This window comes from Larus michahellis, chromosome 9 (genome assembly GCF_964199755.1).
Source record: "Larus michahellis chromosome 9, bLarMic1.1, whole genome shotgun sequence".
Lineage (NCBI taxonomy): Eukaryota > Metazoa > Chordata > Aves > Charadriiformes > Laridae > Larus > Larus michahellis.
In genome coordinates, this window is record NC_133904.1 from 48,064,971 (window position 1) to 48,091,468 (window position 26,498).

Sequence of the window (26,498 nt, forward strand, 5' to 3'; positions counted from 1 at the left end):
TTTTCACGAGCACCCTTTTTTATTATTATAGTTTACTTTTGTGACAGATGGAAGTCCGTGCAGACAAGAGAGCATCCGCAGAAGAGTCGATAATGTTTGTTTTCCACAAATGCTAGTCGGGTCAATCAGGGAACGGTTTCTAAATTGCAGTTCCCAAATGAGGTGCTGCGTAGCCTGCCGGCCTGCAGAGGATCCTGCAGTGATTTAATGTTAAAGGCAACTTTGTGATTGGATAAATTCCAGCAAATATGTTCCCATTGCTGATGAACAACTTAAAAAATCAGCTAAACAGGATGTACTGATAAACACTACGACATCGGCCAAAAGCTCACTATTGCTTTTCATGAAGCCCGTATAAATAATTTAAAAATAAACATCTGACAGTCTCCCAACGTAGAGTCATAGAATCATAGAACTTCTACTGACCTCCTTTGACAATTCATGGAAACAGGACCATCTGTAAAGCACAGCGCTACATGTTAGGGGGTGTTCATTGTGGAGCGTTCTTATTTGGATCAAAGACATTAGGTTTGGGTTTCTGAGTGGTCTGACATCAACATCTACATTGTCCCCAAGTCAGGTAGTGGGTGCAGCGATGTTCTACTTCACACTCTCAAACCACCACAGAGCAGAGAGTTTAACCGCTGAGCTACAGGGACAGTCATGTGCTGCAAGCCAGAGGCCGATCCTGAAGAGGCAGAGCAGGGCAGATTCCTGGTGGCTTTCTGAAAATCCAAACAATTAGATCCTCTAAGTGGGTAAAGTCCTCGCCTCACTAATGCATTTGCCCTCTGGGATAAGGGTGAAGCTGGATTTCACCCCATTGCTTGAAACAATTTCAAAAGTGCCACCGTTTGACACTGTTGGCAGCAAGCTCCAGCAAGTGTAAACTGAGCTGCCTACTTATTTAGTTCAAGAGAAATGTCGAGCAAGGCGCTCACAAGTGCTATAAAAAGCCAATGGGAAGTTGGACTTCATCAGAAAGGACACTTAGCACCAGGTGACCCGGAGCACCCACCAGCCGAGCCTCACGCACAGCTATGACTGTCTACAGCCCCGCGATCAGGAGGTACAAGCAAAGCTGAACTTCCCAGGGAGGAGCAGGCAGAAACCTCGAGAGGGTTTCCATGGTCAGCTCAGAGCTCTGCTTGGAGAGGAGGAAGAGTGGGAGAGGAGGAAGGGGTGCCCTGCACAGAGCAGCACCAGCTCCACTCGGAACCTCGTCCTGCAGCATCCCGAGGGGTGCCGGGCCATCCCGGTGGAAGAGAAAACATCAAGGACGAAGGCACATGAGCCCCATTTTGGGGCCACTGTGCGTTTGCCTGGCCAGGACTCAGCTGAGCATCGCTGGGAGCCGAGCGAGCGGGTCCCGCAGGAGCAGGCAGGGGCTGCGAAGCGAGCGCCCGCCCCAGCGGCAGCCCCAGCCCGGAGCCGCAGGCAAAGCAGCACCTTGCAGCACCCCGTGATGTCAGTCAGGTCGCCGTGCACATGTAAACACGGCTGGCGCGGTGCAGCCGGGACACTCCACTTCCTCCTGACAGCACGGGTGCACTTAGCTGGGTTTCTGCCTGAAAAGGTAAGGCTGCTTTTAAGCTCCCTCTTCGTGATCTAGAACCAAGGTTAATCAGCCTATGCTGTTCCCTACGAAAATGTTGCACTCCTCGGGCTTTTTCTTAGGGGTTGGCTCTTGCCAGGAGGAGATTTGTGGCGCCTTGAGTCTTGAAAAAGCAGCAGCCCTCCTTGCGCGCCAATCCTCTGTATGAACGCATGGAGGAGTGGAAACAGCGGCTGCATGAGGTTGCTGTTGCTAGAGAAAGCAAAACGGTATAGCATGGGCAACTAGCGGTTCTCCAACTGTTCTCCAGTGTCATTACTAGGCACGATTTCCTTTTTTTTGACTGATTTCTCTGGGAATATCTTTTATTTTAAAGTCATACTTGACAGTAAGGGAAACTTGCAAATCTGTTTTTTCTAATGGTGATTTATATTACCGTTAAAAAAAAAATCTACATGCTGCCTGTCTCTGTGCCGTCCAATGCTCTTTGATTGAATTGCAACAGTAGGAAATTAATATTAGTCAGGGAGACACAATATGACAAAAATAGCAAGTTTGCTTGGACTTGGTTTTGTTGATGAGAATCCTGAGGCAGTTTCAATGCGTAATTCAGGCTGCAGTCACTGGTCTGGATTAAAACTTAACTTACTTCGTGGACTGAAGCTTTTAAACTGCACTTTATAAAAGGTGGTTTGCGGATGGGCTTGCATTCGCTTGCACCAGCGGCTCAGCTCCGAAGGGAGCTCAGCAAAATGGCACATGTGCAGTTTGGCAATTATAGGCAGGATTCGTAGCGGGTGGATGCCGAATCCGAGATTTCTTGAAGTAAATCGAAAGGGAATCTCACCGAGGGTGAGTCAATATGTCAGACCTGGCTCGCCGCGTATTTCTGTAGGAGAGGATGTCGGCAGCAGGCTGCGGCAGCAGGATGTGTGAAGTCCGAGTGTGATTCTTGTTCAGGGACAGGTTTTCTGCTGCCAAGTGAAAGCGCTGGGACCTTAGCTCCAGTGCAAACATCACCAGCCATGGGAATTGCATCCGTGATGCCAGTCCGTCCGTGAGACAGCCCTTGCCCAGCCTGGAGCGAGCGCTCCAGCGAGGCTGCCGGCGTCCTGCGGCGTGCGTGCCCTGCTTCTCCAGCTGCCCGAGCTGTAGAAGTGAGAATTAGACGAGTGTCGCAAAACGAAAATATCTCATAACAACAGATGGGACAACGCAGATATGCTCTTTTTTGTGGAAGAAGAAAAGCAGAAAAAGTACCCTTAACTGTCGAACTTTCCACTTCTGACTGCGGAGGTTTCACAACAAAGTGGGAGTGCAATAACCTGAGATGTTCACGTCAAAGCAACAAGGGCAGAGTTTGGAGGCATTTGTGTCTTAATCAAGTCAATTAACCCGGCCGCTGATGGGCATGCCAGAAAGATCCAGGACTCTGGAATGACATTCCTGTGCTTCTCGGTCCTGTCAAGATGAACATGTTTTTCCTAGAAATGCTAGTTTAGTTTCCAAACGTCCAGCTATGAGTAATAACGTGCACACTTAATTATGTCCTTAGTGCAGCAGCCTCACAAGTACAGACTCCAATTAAAATGTAAAAAGCAGTAGTTAGCTTTAGTATTTATGTACTACCATTTTTTAAAAAAAAATCATATTCTGAAAACAATGTTGCAATAGGAGCTGTCTGCCTGCAAGATGTAAATAATCACTGATAAAATCCGATGGAGCTTTTCAGCCTTCTACCTTTGCTGTACACACATCATGCGGCAAATTACTTTTCTTTCTTAACAGCTTTGGAGACCTAATTTCAGACAGACATTCTGCGGTATCTCTGTTTGTCTGCTTTCATGCGCAGGTGTGGGAAGATAAGGGGACAGTGTGGGACTAAGCTTCAATCTGAACAAGAGAAGTGGGCGGAAGGGCAGAAATACAAGCATTTTGTAGTCCCCTGGGCATACATCTGGGTGCATTCTGTCTAAAGAGATAGTTTAATCTCATTAGATATTTATGACTTTGTAACAAAGCCATTCTTTCTCAGAAAGTGCCCTGTTCTGATGAGCCAGCAGACATCACCCATGTATGCATTAATTGTGTTAATGCTTTTGCACTGACGGCCAGGTCATCCTGCTCAGTCCACCTCATTGTAAATGGCCTGACCCTGAGTTCGCTGCATGCGAAGGGGAGGCTTTTTCTGACTCCACGGGCCGTACGCCTCCTGTTCGTCAATCCCGGTGTCACATTTGCTCAGGTGGTGGGGATGGGACATCACCTGCATTTCCACAGGTTGTGTTTTGTTACTTTTGGTTCCAAGGTTCAAAGCAGCTCCCTGGTCTCCATCAAAGTGCAGCTTTTCAGGATGCTTCCACTTGCAAACACCAGCAATATGAGGACTGCTCCTGGGAGCATTTTTTTCCCTAACATCAGTTATTCAGCAACACAAGAGTTTTTCAATTTGGGGTCACCCTAGAAGAGAACAACACAAGCTCATGAGAACATAATCACACCACCACCTCTGCCTCCAGCCACTCGGTCCCTTGAGGGTTAGAAAACGACCTTAAAGAGGAGGGCAAAGAAATGAAATCTTGATTAATTCTGACACCTTGTGGACAATTAGCAGATGCAGATGAAGCCAGAGGGGGAACCTCTCCATGCTGTGGGCTCCACCGTGGTCTCAGGTATGCTGCAGCCCAGCCCTGTGCTCATCTGCGTGCCTGGGCACAGTTTGCTGCAATCAGAAAGTGAAGGCTGAATTCCGGTATCAAGCGTGCACACTCAGCATCACCCTCGTGTTACAGCAGACACATCTTGGACATGTCCGTTTGCCCTAAATGGCTCCATTCAGCGGCCAGTTTGAGTCAGCAGCCTGAACTTGATTATTCTGATTGCTGACACTGTGGTCTGGTCCTTAACTGTCACATGAAATGTAAATGAGGGCTAACCGTATCTAGGGACGTCAATAAGCAAACTGACTCTTATGACTCATTTGAACTGAAGAACACGTATCCACTGGCCAGCATTTAAATATGAGCGTGTCCTTAAAATAGAACATTTTGCAAATGTATCTAATCCTCAGTGGTTTCAATGGCCATGTAGCACTCGTGTTTTTGGGGAAGCACCAGCCAGTCAGCCTAACCTTGACACCCAAGGGAAACCAGGCAGCTCCTAACTTTGAAGGTGGCTCTTGAATGGCTTCTTGGCAAAGTGGGTTGTCACCTGCAGGGACAGAAATGGGGTGTAGCGAGCAGTGCTCTCATTGGAGACAAGGGCAGCAGACAGCATGTCCAGCTGGAGCTGCAGGTGAACCAGATGGAAGGAGATCATACACTTTCAGAGTGCCAGAAATTCACAACGCTCTCCAGAAATGGGATGTAACCCAAGTTTATCGCTCTGAGAAGCAACACCCTGAGTGAACACCCCAATGCTCAGCTCCATGCCCTCTCCACTCGCTGTCCCAGTGCCCTGAGGAGCACCAGAAAGGAGAGTGGGAGGCCTCCAACGTTGCTTCTCCGACCGGTGGAGATAAGGCCTTGGGCCAGATGCATCTTTCCCCCTCACTTCCAGCACCTTTTGAGCCCTCTTCCCTCCTCATGGACAAGTTCTGGCCTTGTGATAGGAGCAAGGCTGTGGTGTCCTGGGATGGGGGCAGCTGGGGACACTCCACCACAGAGCAGAGCATCTCATCCTAGAGCTGCCATGGGGTGAGGGTTACTAGGAGTGAACCGCAGACTGGAGGGATTGCCCTGGAGGGGCAAAACCAGCCTGGGGGGTGTGCTCTGAGAAACCTGGCCTCCGTGTACTCGTGCCATCTCCGTGAAGGGGATTAGATAGCGGGTTTCTCCACTGCAGCATTTCTTTGATGTTTGGTGCAACTGAAGGATGTAGCCCAATTTCTAACGCTGAGAGTGCTGCAGGAGATAAACATGCAGACCTTGCTTTTTGAAGACTGTGAGAAAAGGAAAGACAAGTTTAAAAAGAAAAGCAAGAAACCCGGCAGCAGCATCTGTCTGGGGAGCCTGCAGGAGCAGTGGTTAGATGGCTCATCATCAGCATCAGCCAGAGCCACTGCACCCACGGTGAGGGTGGCCTGTGTCCCATCCTGGGACCTTGCCACATCTGGGCGTTCCTGCAGCCTGAATTACAACCCTTCCATAGCAGCCTTGAACAGTGTCTGTACGAACTGCCAAGTACCACAATGATTAACAAGCTGAAAAAACAGCTATTTGTGTTCTTTGTCACTTGAGAGCTCTAAACGCTACTCTTTTTTTATAACATGACGGAAAAAACATTAGTAACAGGGTACGAGTTACTAATATCTACCTACAGAGACACTTTTTCTGGCAAATGCCCCTTGCCAGTGGTGCAGAAAATGAGTCAGAAGGAATGAATCAGTGCCTGCAGTGCCACATGAAGCTGATATTCAATATTAACGGTTGTATTAGACCCAGGAGGGAATCACTGCAATGAGAATTATAACCCTGTGGGGAAATACCTGATAAAATCAAACTCCTCCTGCCTGGGTTGCCTTACTGAAGACAAATCCCAGTTACAAAAGCTGACAAAAGAAAGATGGCCCAACCGTTCTACACGTGACATTTAGCCATTCCTACTTATCTGACTCAAAGGAGAGCCAGAAATTGGAAACATCTACAAATAAAATTATCTGATGGTAAGAAGTGTTAAACTGAGGCTGCTAGGGTGATGGGAAATGGAAGCTGGTGATGGGATTAGGTCTCTGCTTGTTACATTAGCTTAAATACATGGCAGCAGATTTCAGGAGCGCTGGCTGCACTTACAACAGCCAAACTTCTCAAGCCTGCTCCCTGCGACACTTTCCCACACGGCCTGCCCCCATCTTGCCAGAGAAGGTGGGTCCATGAGGTCCACTGGTGGGGTCAGGAGAAATGCCACCCACACCAGGTCTAACGTACAGGTATTATTCAGTGGTCGGCAGCACATTTTGCTCGTTGGGCCATGTGGTTCTTCACAGACAGAAGCTGGGCCATGGTACGCCTTTCTTCCATGTACCCAGCTACCCAGAGACCAAACCACAGATCACCTTGAGCTGCCAAAAGGGTAGGCAGCTTCTCCTGCTTCTCTATTAGCAGTAAGGCACATCTTCACCCATGCTTACGGCACTCGGGCAGCCCAGCAAGGGGACTGACATGACCAAAATCATCCTTCACCTCTGCGTAAATAGTGGGAGACCTCTGAAAGGGCAGTTTTGAAGAAGACAGCAGGATGTTTTATACAGAAGATATTTCCAAACCTCTACTTTGTACTGTATAGTCAGATAGGAAATGCAAATGTGAATATCAACAACCCTTACAGTGCTTTGCCTTTACAGCCCCTGTTTTTGTTCTCTATAGGAATGACCCACCCACCCTATACCACAACAGATGTTTCCAGCAGCCCAGTCATGATGCAGAGCAACCAGACCTGCTCCAGTCACAGTATAACATTCAAAAACAGCCTGTACGCAACCACTTACACCATCATATTCATCCCCGGCCTCCTGGCAAACAGCGCTGCCCTGTGGGTCTTGTGCCGCTTCATCAGCAAGAAGAACAAAGCCGTCATCTTCATGATCAACCTGGCCGTCGCCGACCTGGCTCACGTCCTCTCGCTGCCGCTGCGAATATACTATTATATTAACTCCACGTGGCCTTTTGAGAAATTCCTTTGCTTACTGTGTTTCTACCTGAAGTACCTCAACATGTACGCCAGCATTTGCTTCCTCACCTGCATCAGCATTCAGAGGTATTTCTTCCTGTATCAGCCCTTCAAAGCCAAGAACTGGAAGCGGCGGTACGACATAGCCATCAGCGCTGTGGTGTGGCTCTTCGTGGGGGCAGCGTGCTTGCCGTTCCCTATCATGCGCAACTACGGCATGGCCAACAACACAAATACCTGCTTTGCTGACCTCGAAGTCCGGCAGATCGACAGCAAAGTGGCCACCGTGCTCATGACAGGCGCAGCGGAGCTCTTCGGGTTCATCGGCCCACTCATCATTATTTTATTCTGTACTTGGAAAACAAAAGACTCTCTTCGGGGCTTCCAGATACCGCTGCAAAACAGCAGTGAGAGGCGGAAGGCTTTAAGGATGGTTTCCATGTGTGCCATTGTGTTCTGCGTGTGTTTTGCACCATACCACATCAACTTCTTTTTCTACATGTTGGTGAAAGAAAATGTCATTACAGACTGCTTCCTGAGTACCATCACGCTCTACACCCAACCCTTTTGCTTATGTCTTGCAAGTCTGGACTGCTGTTTGGATCCAATCCTCTATTTCTTTATGACTTCAGAGTTTCAAGACCAGATATCAAGGCACAGCAGCATGGTCATCAGGAGTCGGCTCATGAGCAAAGAGAGTGCCTCATCAGTTAAGGAATGACAAGAAAGCCAGATGAAAAGAATGAAGATATTTCATATCAAATCTGGGACTGTTCTGTGACACTCAATTACAAACTCCATTGTGGAAGATCCTGTAAGTGTATCTGGGGGATTTTTGTGGCAGTGGAAATCTCTCGATATATAGAAGATAAAGCTCTGTTTAAGACCAATGCGTTGGAAGCTAACGAGCAACCCAACTGGTGTGACTACACCTACCGCTGTGCCACCCACACCTCTCCTCTCTGGACCAGAAAATATACAGTGGGGAGCGACAAAGCTTTTGCTAGGAAATGGTGGAAAAGTCCCAGGAGCTTTTCTTCTATTTTCCCAACTCCATGGCTCTACGATCAAGCCAAAGACAATCCCACATCCATACACTGACATCTGCTGAAGTGCCTTCTCTGCTAAAAACACACAATGTACACAAGAACCTGATAATGGCCAGTAACAATAAATGGCGGTTTTGGTCCCCACACTCTGGGCCGCAGAGGCGTGAAGGCTGGCAGCTTGCTTCAGCAGAGTAGCCCCGGCTTTGAGTGTATCCCACTGGTCGCCACACTTACCTCTGCGTCACCTCTCCTGCACTCCCCATCCCGCTCTCGTTCATTATTTCCTTCTCACCCAGCTCTAAGTTTGCTCCTTAATTGCTGACGCATCCCGTAACTTGCACCTACAGCTGGTGCAAGACTCTCTGCAAAACAAGTTCTCCCGACAGCTCCTCAAACTTCCCAAAGAGTGGGACCTTCCCTTGCTCCGAGTGGCTTTCTTCCCCTCCGAGCTGTCCCCGGGAGCAAGGAGGGCATGAGTACGTGGCCTTCACCTTTGGACTCCAAGGGGCAGGACCACTGGGAGTGTGCCGCGGGCTGGGCACAGATGGACTCGGCATCAGCGCCGTTGGATATGATGATGCTGGTGGCACCGTTCAGGTCCTTGCTCTCTTCTGTGTATGGCTTCTTCAGCTCAGAGGTACCTGTGATGGATCCGCCCTGTGAAATCTGTGCTTGATAGATTCAACTGATACATCTTTTAAAAAAGAGAGGTGTCCTTGCCAAGGTGATTTCACTAATAGAGCATAGGCTAATTTCTTAAGAAAATTATTCATCGTGATTTTTTCCACTAGCTCCTCTCATGATCTTAATGTTTACATTTTTATAACTTTATTGACTACAAAGATAAGAAAAGCAGTAAGAGGAAAGGGCGCTATTGACCCCTTATTTTAAATTAGCGACAGCTCTTTGGCTAAGTTCACCCACTTCGTGTAACTTCAAGGGCATCCTCGTGGCACCTCGGGATTGTTTTGGCTGAACACAAGCACTGATTTATTGCCTTTGAAATCCTGTGTTTTTTCAAAAGGAATGTGTACAATTCTCAGTAAACACCAGTGGCAGCGTCTTACATGTTGCTGTAAAAATAGAAGAAATACCAAAACCACTTCCTAAGTATATTTTAAATCTAACTACTCAATTCCCAGCTCAGTCAAAAATTTCCTGCAGTGTTACGCTTTCCCACGTGACTATTTTACAATAAAAAGGGAAAAAGCAAACAATAGCTAGGTTTAAATAACTATTACACTGGAGTTCCTCTAAAAGGCAGCAAACGTACTGGTGAAATACAACAAGCTCTTGTACTTGTCTCATTTGTGAGAAGATGATTATGGGCTACAGTAAAATAAACGTAATCTTACATGCAGATAAGTGAAAATACCAAAACATGCCTATCTGAAGGAAGTAACTGTCACAGAGAGAGCGTTATTGCAGGTTTCTCTGGTTTTCTGGTGAGAAAGCTGCAGAGCAAGCAAACAGTCCATCTCCCACTGAAGTCAATGGAAATGTGTCCTCCAATTTAACCGGCAGTTTGTTACGTCAATGACACACGTGCGCGTTTACACACTGCAAGGAGTCCCTTTAAAAACGCGACCAGAGGCTGATGCTCAGGTACACAGTTAAGAATGCATAAGGACATTGTTTTTAATTTAGCAGTTTTCCCATAAGCTAGATGCTGTATGATATCGTCAGTGAAGGAGACTTTCAATGGTTGTTCTGAGGATTTTTATGGACTTTGATCAGCCAGAATGTGACTGGGAGCTGTTTACTGTGATTTCTTTCTCACAGGATTCTCCATTTATCCGATGAAAACAAGTTGAAGGCACTGTTATGGTAACTATGTAGCTTGTCCTACAGTTTTTCTTTCCAAAAACTGATGCTTAAAAAATAAACACATTTTTGCAAACTTAAGCTGAGTTTCATAGTTACCACTTATACCTAGAAAACTGAACGGGATCGGCTCCTCCTTGAATCCAAGAGTTCAAGTGATACAGTACATCAGCTTTTATTATTCTTAATCACATTGCTTCCTTGTCTACAGAAAGGTTTTCACCCTACTCTAATATGATTCATGTTTATTTTTATTTTATTTTTTAAAACTACAACACTTACACTGGATTTAGAGGTATTTGGGGGAGAGAAAGATCCTGCTGGGGAATAGCTGTGCTGCCAATGGTGCGTGACTGGGTGAGGAGGAGTGATTGCTATCGTCCTTACATGCAGGCAGGACCACAGAAACCATCTCTCCGTATCTCATTCAACAATCATTTCGCAGATCCAGTTCTACATGGCTTAAAAAAGCACTGGCGCTGTTGACGACAAGATTGGTAAAGCAGAAATTGGTAACTGTAGTCCCCTACATACCGAAAGTTATAACGCGGACCTGGCATGGGAATACCTGCTCCAGCATCTGAACGTTCAAAGGGTGACAGTGGCCCTCCCACTCCTAACAACAAATTTGGTGGCTCTATGAGGGATAACACTCCCTATCACAATGACGGCAGCCCCAAGTACCTCAGCTGCTCATGTGCTCCCCCCATCTTCTTGCCTCATTCACCCTCTGAACTCCCTTAGACCCCCCGAAATAGACCTTTTTACATATTGCAGCCCCAGCCTGTGAGGAAAAGTCACAAACTCAACACTTTCGGCCTTTCAAGTCAAATCACTTTGATGTGCAGGAGGTTAGACAACCTGGTCTAATGGTCTCTTCTGGTGCGTGGGAAAGTGTATTGGTTTTGGCTGGGATAGAGTTAAATCGGCTGTGTGGTACTTAGTTGCCGGATGGGGTTAAACCACGACAGAAAGTTAGCCAAGATGGTCATGATGGTGAGCTAGCCTAGAGAGCAACAACTCAAAGTAACAAAGAGATCAAGGAAAACTTGTAATCTTCTTAAAGCATGTAGAAAGTCAAAGGCTGTCAGTTTGGCCTCCACAAACTCGTATGTGAAACTCAAACCTTTTAGCTCCAGTCCTCCAAAACCTCAGCAGTGTGAATCAAGAGAAGAACAGACAAATCTAGCGTCACTGTTGAGGAGGACAGTATTATGGCTGCCCTCACGGCTGGGAGGTGCTGGATGCAACACAAGACCTGGGGCTGCAGGTGGTGGCTTTGCCTGCCAGCACTCTCACACCTTCAAGGGCACAACGTGCCCAGCTCCAGTTCCTGTAATTCACCCCCTTTCCTGTGACCACAAAACACGCTGATTATTTTGACAAGAGGAAATACGATTTCATGGTGTCACTCCTGGATTATCTCTTGTGCTGGTCCCCCCAGACTCGCCAGCTATAAAAAGAAGACATCCTTCTTGGGCAGATGCAAAAATAAGTCTTTCAACAGAGATGCCACAGAAAGGCAGAAGTTAACGGAACCGAGAGGCTGGGTACAGCTACGCAGGTTTGTAAAGGATGGATCCAAAGGGCTCCACTGGCACTCGGTGCTGGAACAACCCAGCGTCAAGACTCACCCCGAAGGGAACTGCTCAGGGTGGAAATGCGGTGAGGTCTCCAAGCCACCCACAGCGGCAGCAGCCCACGTCCCCCGATGGCACAGCCCTGGGCAAAACCACAGCATGGCAGATGGTCTGCTCTAGCACATGAGCCATTCACCTGTTAGCAAACAAAAAAAAGTGTTTCTCTGCAGCGCCAGCAAGTGGTCACCCTGTCTTAACTGGTATCAGAGGTCTGGTAATTCCTCTCCTGCTTCAGAAAGGGCCCTGCCGTGCTTGACAGCAAATGTGTTTGGGAAGAAACCCCACGGGATTTAATGCCTTTCTGCAGCCTCAGGTTCTGAGCTGCAGGATCTTGCGGGTACTCCAGATTCTTTTTCTTTCCTGAAATGAAATTACCAGCTCTCTGCAGAGAGGAAAAACAAAATATGCTGTAAATGCAGGAGAACAGCTCAAAAACTAGGAGCCAGCTCAAAAAACCAAAAACCCTTCATTGCATTTAACAGATTTCGGGGCTACGACTGGTGCGTTTTGATCAAAAATGCCGGGTCTGCGGGTTACACAAGGGCTTAGCCTGAAAAGGTAGGGAGCGACCGACAACTATTTGCTGTAAAATAAATCAAAGCTTCCAAAAACGCTGCTCCCGTAGAGGCCACCGTGCAGTGGCGAGGAGGACTTTGTGCCGCAGAGCACCAGGGACTCACCCAGCCCCGCGGGCCACGCACCCACGGCTCCGGTCAAACCGTAGCAAGTCTCTGCACAAGGGTGAGTTGCATTGTGTGAATAAAACCCCCTGCTCCTGAATGGCCCACTGTTTTTCACACATCCTTCAGGTGCATCCTGTCAGATATTTCTAAAAGCTGAGCGCTTACAGAGATGCTGATGGTATGCATTTGGCCTTCTGCCCACAGGATACCAGGCTAAAGGCGAAGACGACCTTTATCTGGAGGCCTCAGATAAAGTCTCGCAGTTATTTAAAAATTCCTTTGTGTCTTCTGCCTTTGAAGGTATAGCAGTGCATAGCGTAAAATGCAGGTTTAGTATCGGTAATGAGCCAGAAGAGCAGAAACGCTAAACAAAAATACGCATGCAGTTGAAAAAGAACGGAGAGGTGGATCGGTACACGTTGAAGGCAGAAGCTTGAGGCTTGTCAGTCCAGCAACTTTTCACAACCAGGAAGGCTGAGATCTTCTGCAAAAGTACTGCAAAAAGCCAACGAGCAGAGGAAGGACTCGCCGTGGTTAGGAACCCTGAGGCAGGAGTCTGACCCTCACCATGGTCTGACAGCCACTGACCTCCCCTTCCCCAGCAGCCCTGCGGTAAACACGTACCTAAAAATAGGGCTGAGAGATGGCTGCATACGGCGCTGGATGTGTGCTGTGGACACAGAAGTAGGATGTCCCAGGCAGGATATCCTGATAAAACAGCCACTTCACTTTGGGATAGACCTTTAACCTCTGGAGAGGGACGGGGCGCAGTGCCAGCCTCCCTTCTGCAAATCTCTGATCGTTTCGCAAATACACGAGCGCTGTTCTTTCTTCCAAGGACCAGCAGCAGCTGCTGAAAGAGACGCACAACAAAAAAAACCTGGAATGATGAACCTTGGATCTTCCAAACCACTTTGCTCTCAGCTGAGACGAGAAGCATGGGGTTTCCCAGGTACTTATTTGCCAGCAGGCTACATCTACATGATGGGTAAGCAAGCGGTAATGAAGAAGCCCACAGGTATCTCTGTAAAGGTTGGTATAAAGTGGTTTTGCCTTTGCCTTCATGAGGATGTTGACCAACGGATTCAAGTAACTGCATCTCCACTGACCACAGGACACTCCAGGTCATGGATCCTCTTCGTTTTCTACGCTACTGTCGTGAAGCACCACTTCACGCCTCGGGCGTGCACCCAGGTCCCCGTGGTCAGTGTCGCTGCCAGCACGGAGAAACCCCGGGAATTGCGCAGCCGGCAGAGCCGGTGGGCTCAACTGCTGCGGGGAAAGATGCCCGCTTGATCCCAGGCCATGAACTGGTGGCTTGTTCTGCAATTAAAGATTATAATAGCTTCCTTCTTTCATTTCTCTTCCACAGTTACGTTTCTGTAAATTTTGCAGGGTCACAGGACCAATTACAGAAAATAGATGAACAGAGCAAGAATAGCTCTATTTATGTTACCTACAGTAAGAGAGGGAAAGGTGCCAACAGCCATATTATCTTCTCAAGCCCTGGGCCGTAAGATGGGACGTTGTATAGCACATAAAACTGGTCAGCTGGAAATAAGGCAGCTCATAACAAGTTCCACTACAAGATATGCCTGAGAGTTTTCAGCAATTCAGAAAGAAGGTCACACGTAGCAGGCAGTAAAAGAACTAAACGTTACATATATATGCATATATATATATATATATGGGAAAGGAATTAAAGGAGGCAAAAAGAAAAAAAGAAATTGGGCATGATGCACATTAAGGTGTTTTTTTTTTAAACAGTAGTATTTTGGGAAAATCTCCATCTTAAACCATCTTATTATTTCAGAAATAAAGCCTAAACCCTTAGCTTTAGCCTATAGCCTTCACAGTCTGAGGCTAACCAAACTTCCAAGAAAATGAAGGAAAATTACTGCCTTCCAGTAACTCACACGGGCAGAGTTTTTGGTTTTCCTCTAGTGAGCACTTTCTGGAAGATACTTGCTTCTGTATTTTATAGTTTTTAGCAAGCAAAAGGCAAGCGACTGGGGATAAAAGCAGAAGCAGCTCGACCGAAGGACACCGTCACCTAACTCAACTTCTGTGCAAAGAGGAGGAAAGAAACCCGCGTCCGAGCTCTCTATCGCCCGGCCGTTGGATCAAACGACGTCATCGCCTTCCCAGTTGTCTTAACATCGTTAGCTGTACACGTTTTGTGTGGTGAAGAGAAATAAAATACAGGATTTCCTGTTCTGCAGCCACTGTACTGGGTTGCAGATGCCGGCAGGATTCCAGCGCTCCGCAAACATGTGGAAGTTTAACGAGGAGTCGCTGGGGCTGGGATCGCTGCGAAAATCGGTAGGAAATAAAAGCAGAAAGCTCGCTCCTCCTGCTGCCTAGCATGGATGTCACCCCGGCGAAGGATGGGAGTCACAGGAAGGTAAGCTTGATTTCTGCTGCGTGTTTCTCTTCAGTAGATTGAAGTTATCGCAGTTTTGAGCAACGTTTTGTTTTTGGTTTTTTTTTTTCTTTCCTCCTCCTTCAAGAGATCTTATCGGGCAGAAGCTGGTACAACATCCTCAGCGGCTTCTGACTGTGCCCATGTATTTCTGTCTCGCTGGGCTCCGAGGGGCGGGTGAGCAGAGCTCAGGGCATCCGAGCAGGCTGCTGTGTGCGGCAGTACGGGGGGAAAGCCTGTTTTACCCAAAATAGCTCTTTTTTTTTTTTTTTTTTTGTTACTGACAGAAGCTGCCCTAACTGACCAGCTCTGTTTACGCATTTCCTATTAGTGCCTAGATTAAATAAACAAAATTATTGCTTAAAACACAAGCGCCAGAAAGCCTCCACTACTTCAAATCCGGACTTACTTTCAAGCCAAAAGTGGATTATTTTTTTTGTTTGGTTGGTTGCTTTTTAGGCTGCTTTTCCCTCCAGCATCCCGGGCTGGAGCAGGGTTGAAGGGAGGCAGCTCTGCCCCGGTCCCCGCCAGCTCCGGGGGTCCCGAAGCCGGGGGCTCTCCCCAGCCCATGGCAAGCGCGGCTTTAGCCTGGTTTATCCAACCAGCCCACGGAAAAGATGAGGGCGAGTTTGCCAGCGAGGCTGGGAGCAGTAACTGCAATACCGCAGCGACGTGGGGCTGGGTGGGGCGCAGCGTGATTCAGAGTAGCCGGGCGATTTCCAACAATGACAGCCACACACGCCTCCAGGATCAGATACTGCTAACATACACAGAAAAAGAAGCACGGGCGTTCAAATAGCCGCCTTTGCCTCCTGATTAATTGCAAAGTTACTTGATGTTTAATGAATTGCAGTGCTACATCCACAACCAGCGGTCTTACAGCTCTGGCAGCGATGCCCGTCTTCCCCTCTAATTTCAGCACGCGGCTGGACAAAACTCAGCTTTACCACTTAAAAAAAAAAAAAAGCCCCCCCCCCGCCTTGCTCCCGCCCGTGTATAAATCCATGCGTGGATGAAACAGGAAAACAAACAAGGAATGGCAGGGAGTATTTTGTACAAGCTTTATAAAAATCACTGAACAAAACCCCTGCCAAAGCCCACGGGAGCATTTCTGCCCCGGCACAGGCATCACCGGCCGCAAAACACCAGGGGACCTGGAGGGGCCTGGGGCCGGGCAGGCGGGAGGGAAGGCGAAAACCGCAAAACAATAACAAATAAAAAAATCCTCCCTTTCAGGAAGCATCATAACAAACAAGCAGTGGCCTAACCCCGAGCCGGCAGCAGCTTGGCAGGGAGCTCCCTGCTGTTTTCTTGCCAGGTGCCCTGACAAGTGCCGACACCTAAAAACTGAGAGTTTTAGGTACCAGGAGTGACACCCAGCTCCCCCAAGGAGAAACAGGCACTCCCAGGGAAAAAATGGAAAAAAAACCCAGCAAGGAGGCTCCTCCCAGTCACATCTGCAGGGACAAAGTTTAGGATTTGGGCTGAGACGTGTGACAGGGAGGAGGTGGTAGGACAGGGACACCCGGTGCTCTATAACCCTTTTCACAGGCCCAGACCACCAAGTGTCATCTCTGTCACTGGAAGAGCATGGCAACAGCTGGGAAGAGCTGCACTCCCCATGCTCCCTGGCAGTTTTCCTTCCCTACCTTCCGCAGGGATGTAAAGACACGGCATCCTACCGCCACTTTTCCAAGGTTAAGCAGACTCGGCGCAAAGGGCACCAGCCAAGAGCACGACCGGCACCGAGCCCAAGCCCCTCGTGGGTTTTCAGGCGGGTGAGGAGCACGTTGGGGTTCTGCGGGGACCAAAGGGGTTTGTTTCCCCGCTGTCCTCTCGTGACAGACGTCCCTGCTCCCCTGTCTTGGTGGGGAAATCAGAAACCTCCCACCGAAACCAGCAGCCAAAAGGCGCGCCAGCCCTGCAGCCCGGGTCTCACAGCAGCCTTGCTCCTTTGCAGCCGAACCCGGGAGAAACCAGCAGACGGGAGAAGGCAGCTGGCAAGGGCTCAGCGCAGAACGCAGGGCGTCAGCGCGGCACGCGCACGGAAACGTGGGCAAACGCACCCACCCTTCTTGCATTGGAGGCTGCTGGCTATGTTTTTTCTCTATGTATCCGTATGTATAAATAGATAACATTCCTCCTGAAACCAAAAAGGTGACAACCACAACATGAAGAGCTGCCTAGGTGAGGAGGAGCAGGGTAGAGGAGCCTTCATCCCGCGCCTCGAAGCAGTGCCAGGCTCTGCACAGAAGCCTGGTCCCCACCACAAACGATTAGCTTTTAGAAACCCGTCCTCGCAGAAGACAGCATCACTGGCTGCTTCTTAATTAAACGCCGCTGTCAAGGGGCTCGGTGGCAATGACACGAGGTGGTGGCAGATCAGGTTCTGGTCTCCTGACTGGGAAGGCGGCAGGCTGCACGAACCTTGCAGGCAGCTACGGGCTCCGTTTCCAAGGGCAAAATTACACTGTTTTGTTGTAGGCAAAGCTACAAGGCCCTCGGTTTGTGACCTGCTGCTGCCAAATCGCTTCTTCCCAAAAGCGCAGACCGCTTCCCTGCAGGTCCGCTCACCAATGGCAAAATCCATCACCTCTCCGGAGAGCTGCAGGAGTACCTGTGAACTCCCCGTGACCCACTAATACCCTCAAGCGCCGGCTGGATGAGGCGAAATGGGTAAATGGATGAAAAGAATTTCTGCTCTAACTAAAAGGCAGATGTATTTATCTTCCTTCATGTCCTGAGCTGTTGCTGGAGGATAATTTCTGTTGCTACAACACGATGCCTACACAATGTGCCACGGGTGCCGGAATTGAGTTAGCAGGACCAGCAGAGCAACCGGCATGTGTTCGGCCAGCTATTAGCTTATAAATCCAGCCTTAAGTCTGGAGCCAGAGCTCTGATAGATCTGTCTGCACCTCTCCCACTGGCCTCTGCTCCGGTCGGCTGCCTGCCAGCACCTCGTTTGCTGATGCTAATTATTGCCCTCGCTGCTGATTCACATCAGACCCCTGCACGGATCCAAAAGGGTTGTGTCTAGAGACATTTAAAGTCCCTATTTATTCACAGTCCCACCAAAATCGCTTGTATATCAGAGAACACCAATTTGATGAGGGGTTCGACAGAAAACCGTAGGCAATAAAAGTGGTCTTGAAGAACCCCGGGGAGCTGAAGAAGCTCTCTGGCATTAGCAATAAAGAGATTAATGCTACTGGACTCAACTGCAATGTCACTGTAATTGTGGCATCACCTTTGGGGGTGGCAGGGGCCAAAATCCCGCAGAGCACACCTGAAAGAAGCTGCGTGGAAGACACCCAGGGTCACTGCCTACAAGCGGGGTCTGGTTCTACACCCTTCCCACCCACCCCCCCCCATCTTGCCCATACACCTGCACGCACACGCTGTACACACACCCGCACACACCTTACTCTTCTGTACTGGAGCACATTTACTCCAAGTGGGGAAATACTGGGAAGTTTTGGGCTTTACAGCTTCTGTTTTTACTCTCAACAGAAACCCTCCACCCACCTCAATCACCCCATGAGCGAAGAGACTCAGCCGAGATGGAGAGCAACGTGTCCTCCGGCAACTGTACCGATCCCCAGATGTCCTTCCAGTCTACCCTGTACGCAACCACCTACACCCTCATATTCATCCCCGGCCTCCTGGCAAACAGCGCTGCCCTGTGGGTCTTGTGCCGCTTCATCAGCAAGAAGAGCAAAGCCGTCATCTTCATGATCAACTTGGCCGTGGCCGACCTGGCTCATGTCCTCTCGCTGCCCTTACGGATGTATTACTACATAAACCACTCCTGGCCATTTGGAAATTTCCTTTGCCAGGTGTGCTTCTACCTGAAGTATCTCAACATGTACGCCAGCATTTGCTTCCTCACCTGCATCAGCATCCAGCGGTACCTCTTCCTCCTCCACCCCTTCAAAGCCAAGGACTGGAAGCGGCGGTATGACGCGGCCATCAGCGCTGCCGTCTGGCTCGTCGTCGGGGCAGCGTGCTTGCCCCTGCTCATAGTGAGGAGCCCAGCCTTGTCCAAGAGCACAAACACATGCTTCTCAGACCTGGGGGTGAAACAGCTGAGCCCGGGATCCTCCATTGCGATGGTGACGGTGGCCGAGCTGTTTGGATTTGTCATCCCCTTTGGCATCATCGCCTGCTGCACGTGGAAGATGTGGCAGTCCCTGCGGGAGTGTCCAAGCCAGCTGCAAAACACCAGCGAGAAGCAGAAGGCTTTGCGCATGGTCTTGATGTGCGCGGCCGTCTTCTTCATCTGCTTCACCCCCTACCACATCAACTTCCCTTTCTTCATGATGGTGATAGAGAACATCATCCAGGACTGTGCCGTTCACAGGAGCACGCTCCGCTTCCACCCCATCTCCCTCTGCCTGGCGAGCCTCAACTGCTGCCTGGATCCGGTCCTCTACTACTTCATGACCTCCGAGTTCCAGGACCAGCTGCTGCGCCACAGCTGTGCCGCCCTGCGGGCTCGGTTCATGCGCCGTGGGAGCACCCCCTCCATCACCGAAACTGGCCACGACATTCACATGAAGAAGAGAAATCTTCCGCGCTTTAAGTTTTGGTCTCTTCCTAAGTTCTTTGGCCGCATAAACAGCATGGAAATCCCCCCGATGCCACCCGACGAGCTTCTGCTGGAGTCCATCTCTTGAAACATAAGCGTTTCTGTCTGTGTAGGTGCTTCTCATAGCTTGAGTGAAGATTGCGTTAGGTCTCCAAATACGTCTTGAATTACCCTTGTGTGCAACAGATGCCAGGATCTGACCTAGAAGGACATTTTAATGAAAAAAAAAGGGTTGCTGGTTGTGTTGTCACTGTTGGGGACTGTTTGCCTTGCCATGACGGAGAACGTTGTATTGTTAAAATACCCAAAACGGCCATCGCTGATGCCGGCTCTTCTCCTGTGCTGAACTGCAGCCAGGTTCGGGTCCCTCTCATTTCTATTGTTTCAGTGCTTCTACATACTTGTCATTTTTGAAAAGCCTTCGGAATCCTGTGCTGCAAGCAGGCAGGTCAGCCTCGGCACAGCTCGGGGAGGTAGCACGGCGGGACTTTCAGCCCCAACTGCAGCTACCGGCACCCCATGATGACTTACAGCATCCACCGTGCCTGCGTGAGGCTCTAGATCAGGCCTGTCAATTATCTCCACGTAAACTGAACCTCTTTCCATTGCAAAAAATAAAAAAAAAAGAAAAATCAATCATCTGGACCTAATCTAGCCTATTCTGGACTGCAAGAATAACTTTACCAACCTATATCAAGCAAAGAGTATTAACCTATATCCACACCAGTGTTAAAGGGAGTTTTCAAACAAATTGGGGTCAGATCACGCTGTCGAAAAAGGCACGCGGAGCTGAGCAGGGGAGCGCGCCTGGCTCCCGGGAGCTACGGGATGCTCAGCTGAGTATGGGGGGCTGAATATTTGGAAAACTGGATATGCCACGAGTGAAGAGGATGAAGGATGAAGGACACGTCCCAGGGCACGTTTGCTCACAGAGAGCCGGGGCGAGCCGCAGAAGGGAGGACTAGCAGCTGGCATCGCTGTGTCTTGTGTTGTTATTAGGAGTATTGTGTTATTTGGCGTTCTGCTAAAGCCTGTGGTCGTAGATTAAGATGTTACCCAAGCCTCTCAGTTTTGCTTTAAAAACCGGAAAAGGTCCCAGCCCTCTCTGGGTACTGAGAAAAGTTTACAAAACTGGCCCGAGTGCATCCTTAAGGCTTCAAACTCGGGAGGAAATAAAATGATCTCAACACATATTTTAGCATCGTGGGTATTATTTTAAGTGCTTGTAAATGGTCTCATTATGCACCACGTCTGCTCTCAGGGCAACGGTACAATCTGCAAAGGGGGGGGGGCACCCCAGTTTGGGGCTCAGAGAAGCCCCGTGGCCACCACGGCCCCTCGCACGGCGGCTACAAGGTTTCCTCCTTGCGGGCTACGGCATCAGTGACTGCAATGCCAAAAAACCCTCGGGGAATTATACAAGTAAACGTAGGCAGAAGGCGTTTGATAGAAAACAGCTTTGCCGACGATTCGATGCACGCTTCCAACCCGCACAGCGTTTCTGGGAAAAGCAGGCGGTGGTTTACCCTCGCGTTGCCAAGGCTGGTCGTAGAACGACGAGGGGAAGATGAAGACGACCTGGAGGAATTTGCTTTGGTACTTACAGCGTGCCAGAGACTGGCAGAAAACACTGAGCCAGGCAGAAAACATGCTGCCCTGCAGCTCGCTCTGTCCTAAATCTCCTCTCACAACAAAAAAAAAAAAAAAAAAAAAGAAAATAAGAATAACAAAAGGACATGTGTTCCTTATTTGCTTGGGGAGTGTGTGGGGGGGAGAGTTTTCGGGGCTGAAAAAAGCTGCTTCAGATGGCACAAACCCAGCGGCGTGCGCAGGAAAAACAGGAAACTCAAGCAAAACCTCACCGATGCCGTGGCCGGCAAGACCCAGCTCCTGTCACTTCTCCACGGACAGGACAAGTGACACCACCAGCACCTTAACTGGGAGCGTGGTTTTAACCTGTGAGTGTCTTTTGGGAACAGCACAACCCTGAGTAGCTGGGGTGGACATGTAGGCAGCCCTCAGTAACCACAGCTAGATATTTATAAGTCCTGCTGACCGACCGCAAAGCCCCCGTCACGGCTCCAACCTTACTGGCAGCGCCAGCTCCAGGTTTCCCAGCAGTTCCAGTCACCGCCGGGACTTTGTCCGCTTGTTTTCAGATTGCGCAGCTTTTCTGAAGTTTCTACAACGCAGCTTTCCCCTTCCAAAAAGGAAAACAGGAAAGAGAAAGCAAACCAAAAGCTCTCACTGATCTGTCACTTGGAAACACAAGAGCAACCCTGACTCGGGCTGCCCCTGCCGCCCCTCAGGCTCCGCCGCACCGCAGGTTGCATCGGAAACACAGCAGAAAATTCCCCTTCTAGGTTAGATGTGCTGGATACCAAGGATTTTGCTGGGTTTTATGCAAACCAAACCCTGTGGAAATATCTTTTTCCAGTGCAGACCAGCGCTTTCTGCCCTTCAGAGGCCACAAGACGCCTGCCAGCCCTCCCGTTTTATCGCAGTCCACCAAATTCCGTTACCGCAAGCTCCCTGGCTGGGCACCGTGACCCAAACCGTGGGGATTTGGGGTCAATGGGAGCTCTGCCACCTGGATGCTGCATCGAGGTGGGAGACAGACAGACAGACAGGGACGCTGCTGGTCCCCGGAGCAGGGATGCAAGAGCTGGGGGGCAGCAGGTCCGAGCAGGCCGGGGGACGTCTGGCTCTACAGCGTCCCTAAGAAGATCCAGGTAAAAAGCTGCTGTGTTGAGGATTTGCTTTGCCGAGGCCAAGGCGTGAGCTAACTTCCTACAAGGGAAAAGCTCAAGGTTGAAGAGAAGGGAGAGCAAGGGACTGGGAGCTCACGTGTGGGGAAGGAGAGGGCAGGGGGAATTAAGCGCTTTTCAGCATTTCTCTCTCACAGCCATTACCTGTGGGCATTAAACCTTTTATTCATGTGGCAAAATCAGCCAGTAATAACCCTAGTGCTGCGCTTTAGCCTCGTTAATTTTCAGGTAAAGGAAATTTCCAGGTAATTACTGACCCTGGCCGTGCTCTTGTGAGCAACAGCACCGAGAGCACATCCCTTAGCCCGGGCCCTCTCGGTCCCATGTGCCATCCTCAGCTCCTCGTACGGACAAATCCCTGGCACGATGCTCCGGGATGGGTGTCCCAGGTGGCCTCAGCCAGCCCGAGAGCTCAGGCTGATAAGCCGCTGGTGAGGATTTTGGCTGTGGCAACGGGTGCGGGCGGGTGGGCTCCGGGAGCATCCTCCTGGGAAGGGCGAGGGGCTGCGGCGGCAGGAGAGCAGCCAAGCGGGCAGCTCAGCCGGATCTCCACCAGCACCGATTGTATCCGCGTATCCTGGGCTTTTCACATGCAATTAATTATTCTAGATGCCTTAATCCTTTACAACTGGCTTTGACTAGAACTGCTTATTTGCTGTTATAGCATCATAGAATGGTTTGGGTTGGAAGGGACCTTAAAGATCATGAAGTTCCACCCCCCTGCCCTGGGCAGGGACACCTCCCACCAGCCCAGGTTGCTCCAAGCCCCGTCCAGCCTGGCCTTGAACCCCTCCAGGGATGGGGCAGCCACAGCTTCTCTGGGCAACCTGGGCCAGGGGCTCACCACCCTCACAGCAAAGAATTTCTTCCTCATGTCTCATCTAAATCCACCCTCTCTCAGTTTAAAACCATTCCCCCTCATCCTATTGCTCCACCTCCTGCTCCAGAGTCCCTCCCCAGCTTTCCTGGAGCCCCTTTAGGGACTGGAAGGGGCTGGAAGGTCTCCCCGGAGCCTTCTCTTCTCCAGGCTGAACCCCCCCAGCTCTCTCAGCCTGTCCTCACAGCAGAGGGGCTCCAGCCCTTGGATCATCTCCGTGGCCTCCTCTGGCCCCGCTCCAACAGCTCCATGTCCTTCTTGTGCTGAAGACTCCGGAGCTGGACACAGCACTGCAGGCGGGGTCTCGCCAGAGCGGAGCAGTGGTGGGTCCATCCATATGCACGTACACCCCTGCACACACACACACTATCCTTACAGATACCTAAAATTATGCAGTACTTCGGAATATCCCAGAAGCCGTCTCTTGTGCACAGCACTTTCTAGGGCCCCACAAGAAAGAGGGAAGATTGCTTTTCTCTTTGCTAAAAATACCTTTTTCCTCCCTCCATGACCGCATGCTTCCAGTCCAGCCCCAGCAAAGCGACTTTGCCTCTGGAAAACCACTCAGCCTCAGCAGAGCTCGCACCACCTACCCGGTAGCGAGACTTCGACTCATGATTTTTGGCGCGGCGCTGGTGGCCACCACTGCTGGCAACGAGCTGCTCCTCCATCCACCCACCTCGCGGCGAAGAGAGGGGAAAGGGCTGCACCTGGCAGAGGAACAAACACACCGACAACTTCATTTCTGAGCCCAACCCAAACGCAGAGAAAGCACATTTCGCTGCTGTAAACCAAGCCGAGCCACGGAGCGATTTTCCAGACAGTCGTGATTTCATCCGACCCGAGGCCAATTTTTTGATTCAGGGGCTCGGCCAGCAACACCCTGTGAAGCCCAAGTCACTGGTGCTCAACGTGACAGCACCATTTTAGAGACCCAGGGATGGCCATCAGCCCCTCCGGTGCTGCCGAGTCCTGTTCATGGCACACGGAAAGGGTTTTGGGAACTCCACGTCAATGCCAGGCCACCGTAAGGGTTACCTCTCCTCCCAGAAACAGTCAAAGCCCCAGCCAGCAAGCCCTTTCCAGCAGGAATCGCCCCACCGATCGCTCAGTCTTGCTCCTCTTAACAGGGCTTTTTTTAGTTTGGTTTTTTTAAGAAAACTTCCCCGCTGTTGGTGGATAGGGCAGGCACCGAGGCTGGGGAGGAAAATCCAGAACTTTTTAGCCCCCGGCCCGGTGACAGCAGCATGGCTGCACCCCTGGCTCCGAGCAAGCCTTGTTCTTTGGAGAATAAGTCCCACGAGGAGCAGCTGAGGGAGCTGGGGGTGTTCAGCCTGGAGAAAAGGAGGCTGACGAGAGACCTTCTCGCTCTCTGCAACTGCTTGAAAGAAGGGGGTAGCCAGGGGGGATCGGTCTCTTCTCCCAAGGAACAGGCAACAGGACAAGAGGAAACGGCCTCAAGTTGTGCCAGGGGAGGTTCAGGATGGATATTAGGAAGAACTTCTTCACCAAAAGAGTTGTCAAGCATTGGAACAGGCTGCCCAGGGAAGTGGTGGGATCATCATCCCTGGAGGTATTTAAAAGCCAGGTAGACATGGTGCTGAGGGACACAGTTTAGTGAGGGTTTTTGTCAGCGTTAGGTTGATGGTTGGACTTTATGATCTGAAAAGTCCCTTCCAACCTGGGCAATTCCATGTGGGTGGGAGCCCAGCGCACCCACGGACAGCGGGGCCGGGGTCCTGCACCTGCTCCCCCTCCACAAACACGCTCCTGCCCGGTGCGTGCCCTTCCCCAGGCTCCTCCTGGGTCATCACCGAGCAAAACATCACCAGCCATGTGCAGAGAAGACAGACACGCCACCTATTTTCCGGAATTATTTCTGTTAAGGACTGTCAGTGCAGACCAGAAGTACCATAGCTGTTTCTGTCTGAGGATCTCCTACACGGTCACGAAGCAGGAGCTTATACAAACCAAAAATTTACATTTTTATTTTATAAAAATTGGAAGTATGAGATAAAACATATCATTAATAAAAGCTAAAAAATATAAGATAAAATTTTATCCATAAAATAATTGCTTTGTGATTTGGTCCCAGCGCCGTGTTCTCCTGATTTTTGGTGGCCTCAACTATGGCAGGTTTGGGGAGGGTCGGGGCAGCGCTGCCGCCGCGCGCCCTGTACCGGCGAACAGCAGGGCTGGGAGGCTGGCGTTGGGCTGCCGGTAAAGGCGAGCCGGGGAAGGCACCCTGGGGTTCCCACCCACGCACCCCGAGAAGGGGCTGAACCGTAGCACGCAAGGGCTCCTGGAGTGACGGGAAGCGGGATGGATGCTGGCGGCAACGCACACCAGCTGCACGCGGAGCGTGGCATCAGCAAAACAGGATATGGTTATGCTCTGAAAGGTGCTTTTGAAACAAAACGTCTGCCCGTACAGTAAATACACTCGCTGCCTGAAGCACGGGCTATGCTTTCTTATAAATAGGCTGGCTTCTGTGGAAATGAAAGTGCAAAATTGAGCATCCGTCACACACTTGATTAGGAAAAGAAAATAAGAGATCATCTTCAGAGCCCAGGTGGTGTTCAGCCACGGCGGGGTTGGTACTGCCTTTATTCTTGGGACAGGCCCCAACTCTGCTGTCTATGGCAGTGGTGTCCAAACCATCCCCCGCGGTCCCCTTCGCGGAGGTGGGGGGTGCCAGGGTCACGCAAGGGAGGGCTGGCAGGGCAGGGGCAGAGCCGGGGGGCTGCCAGGTTTCACTTCACATGATTTGGGGGGTGGTGGTGTTGGGGTTGGGGGGGGGGGAAGAATAAAAGGTTTTTCTTTAAATCACTACAATGAAAACACTTTGCGAAGCGCGAAGGCACACGGCAGAGGCAGCTGCCAGGAGGCGCTGGCAGGCTCAGGGAAAGCTTTGCGTCCCAGATCCCGCTGCAATTACGGAAACGCTCCAGGACTAATGTGAACTGAGCCGGCATCTTCCACCGAGGTCTCAGCACATCTCCCAGGAGACTCCGCCACAGCAACAAGCCCTGTTTAAGCAATAACCCCCAAACCTCCACTGCTTCTCGTCCAGAAGCATCAGCAGATGAATCCATCCCCGCACCCAAGGGGACAACTCTGCGGCAAAGATCCCCCAGTGCTGAAAGCTCTAGCTCCCACGCAAGATTAATTAAGGCCCATTAAGTAATCGGCAGGCTTCAAAAAAATGGCTAGAAGCTTTAACTAGCAGGATTATCAGCAGCTGAAACAGGCGAGCGCCTGCGTGTTTCGGGAGGCACAAGCTGCAAAGCCCCAGCGAGGAGCTGTGTCACCACAGGGATGACAAACCCGGGATGCTGTGGGGCCATAAAAGCCCACGAGGTGCCCAAGAGATTAATTTCCTATGAACCACAATGAAAAGGAGTATATAGAGCTGCAAACCC

The 26,498-nt window shown here is 50.2% G+C and overlaps 2 protein-coding genes across 3 annotated transcripts; both read left to right on the forward strand.

Moving 5' to 3' along the window:
• The first annotated feature begins 686 nt into the window (after window positions 1-686).
• Window positions 687-10,359, forward strand: P2RY10 (P2Y receptor family member 10). Its single transcript, XM_074601582.1, has 2 exons — window positions 687-1,576; window positions 6,919-10,359. Exon 2 carries the CDS (start codon window positions 6,921-6,923, stop codon window positions 7,941-7,943), a length of 1,023 nt encoding a protein of 340 aa, XP_074457683.1. The 5' UTR covers window positions 687-1,576; window positions 6,919-6,920; the 3' UTR covers window positions 7,944-10,359.
• Window positions 10,360-14,620: 4,261 nt separating this feature from the next.
• On the forward strand, window positions 14,621-25,041 carry LOC141748888 (putative P2Y purinoceptor 10). 2 transcript variants are annotated; one of them, XR_012589130.1, is made up of 3 exons: window positions 14,621-14,822; window positions 18,354-22,163; window positions 23,602-25,041. XR_012589130.1 is itself a non-coding variant. In XM_074601579.1 (2 exons), exon 2 carries the CDS (start codon window positions 18,404-18,406, stop codon window positions 19,517-19,519), a length of 1,116 nt encoding a protein of 371 aa, XP_074457680.1. In that variant the 5' UTR covers window positions 14,621-14,822; window positions 18,354-18,403; the 3' UTR covers window positions 19,520-22,644. The 2 variants fall into 2 exon arrangements, 1 of the variants encoding a protein (XP_074457680.1); XM_074601579.1 differs by lacking the exon at window positions 23,602-25,041 and having other exon boundaries at window positions 18,354-22,644.
• The last annotated feature ends 1,457 nt before the right edge of the window (window positions 25,042-26,498 follow it).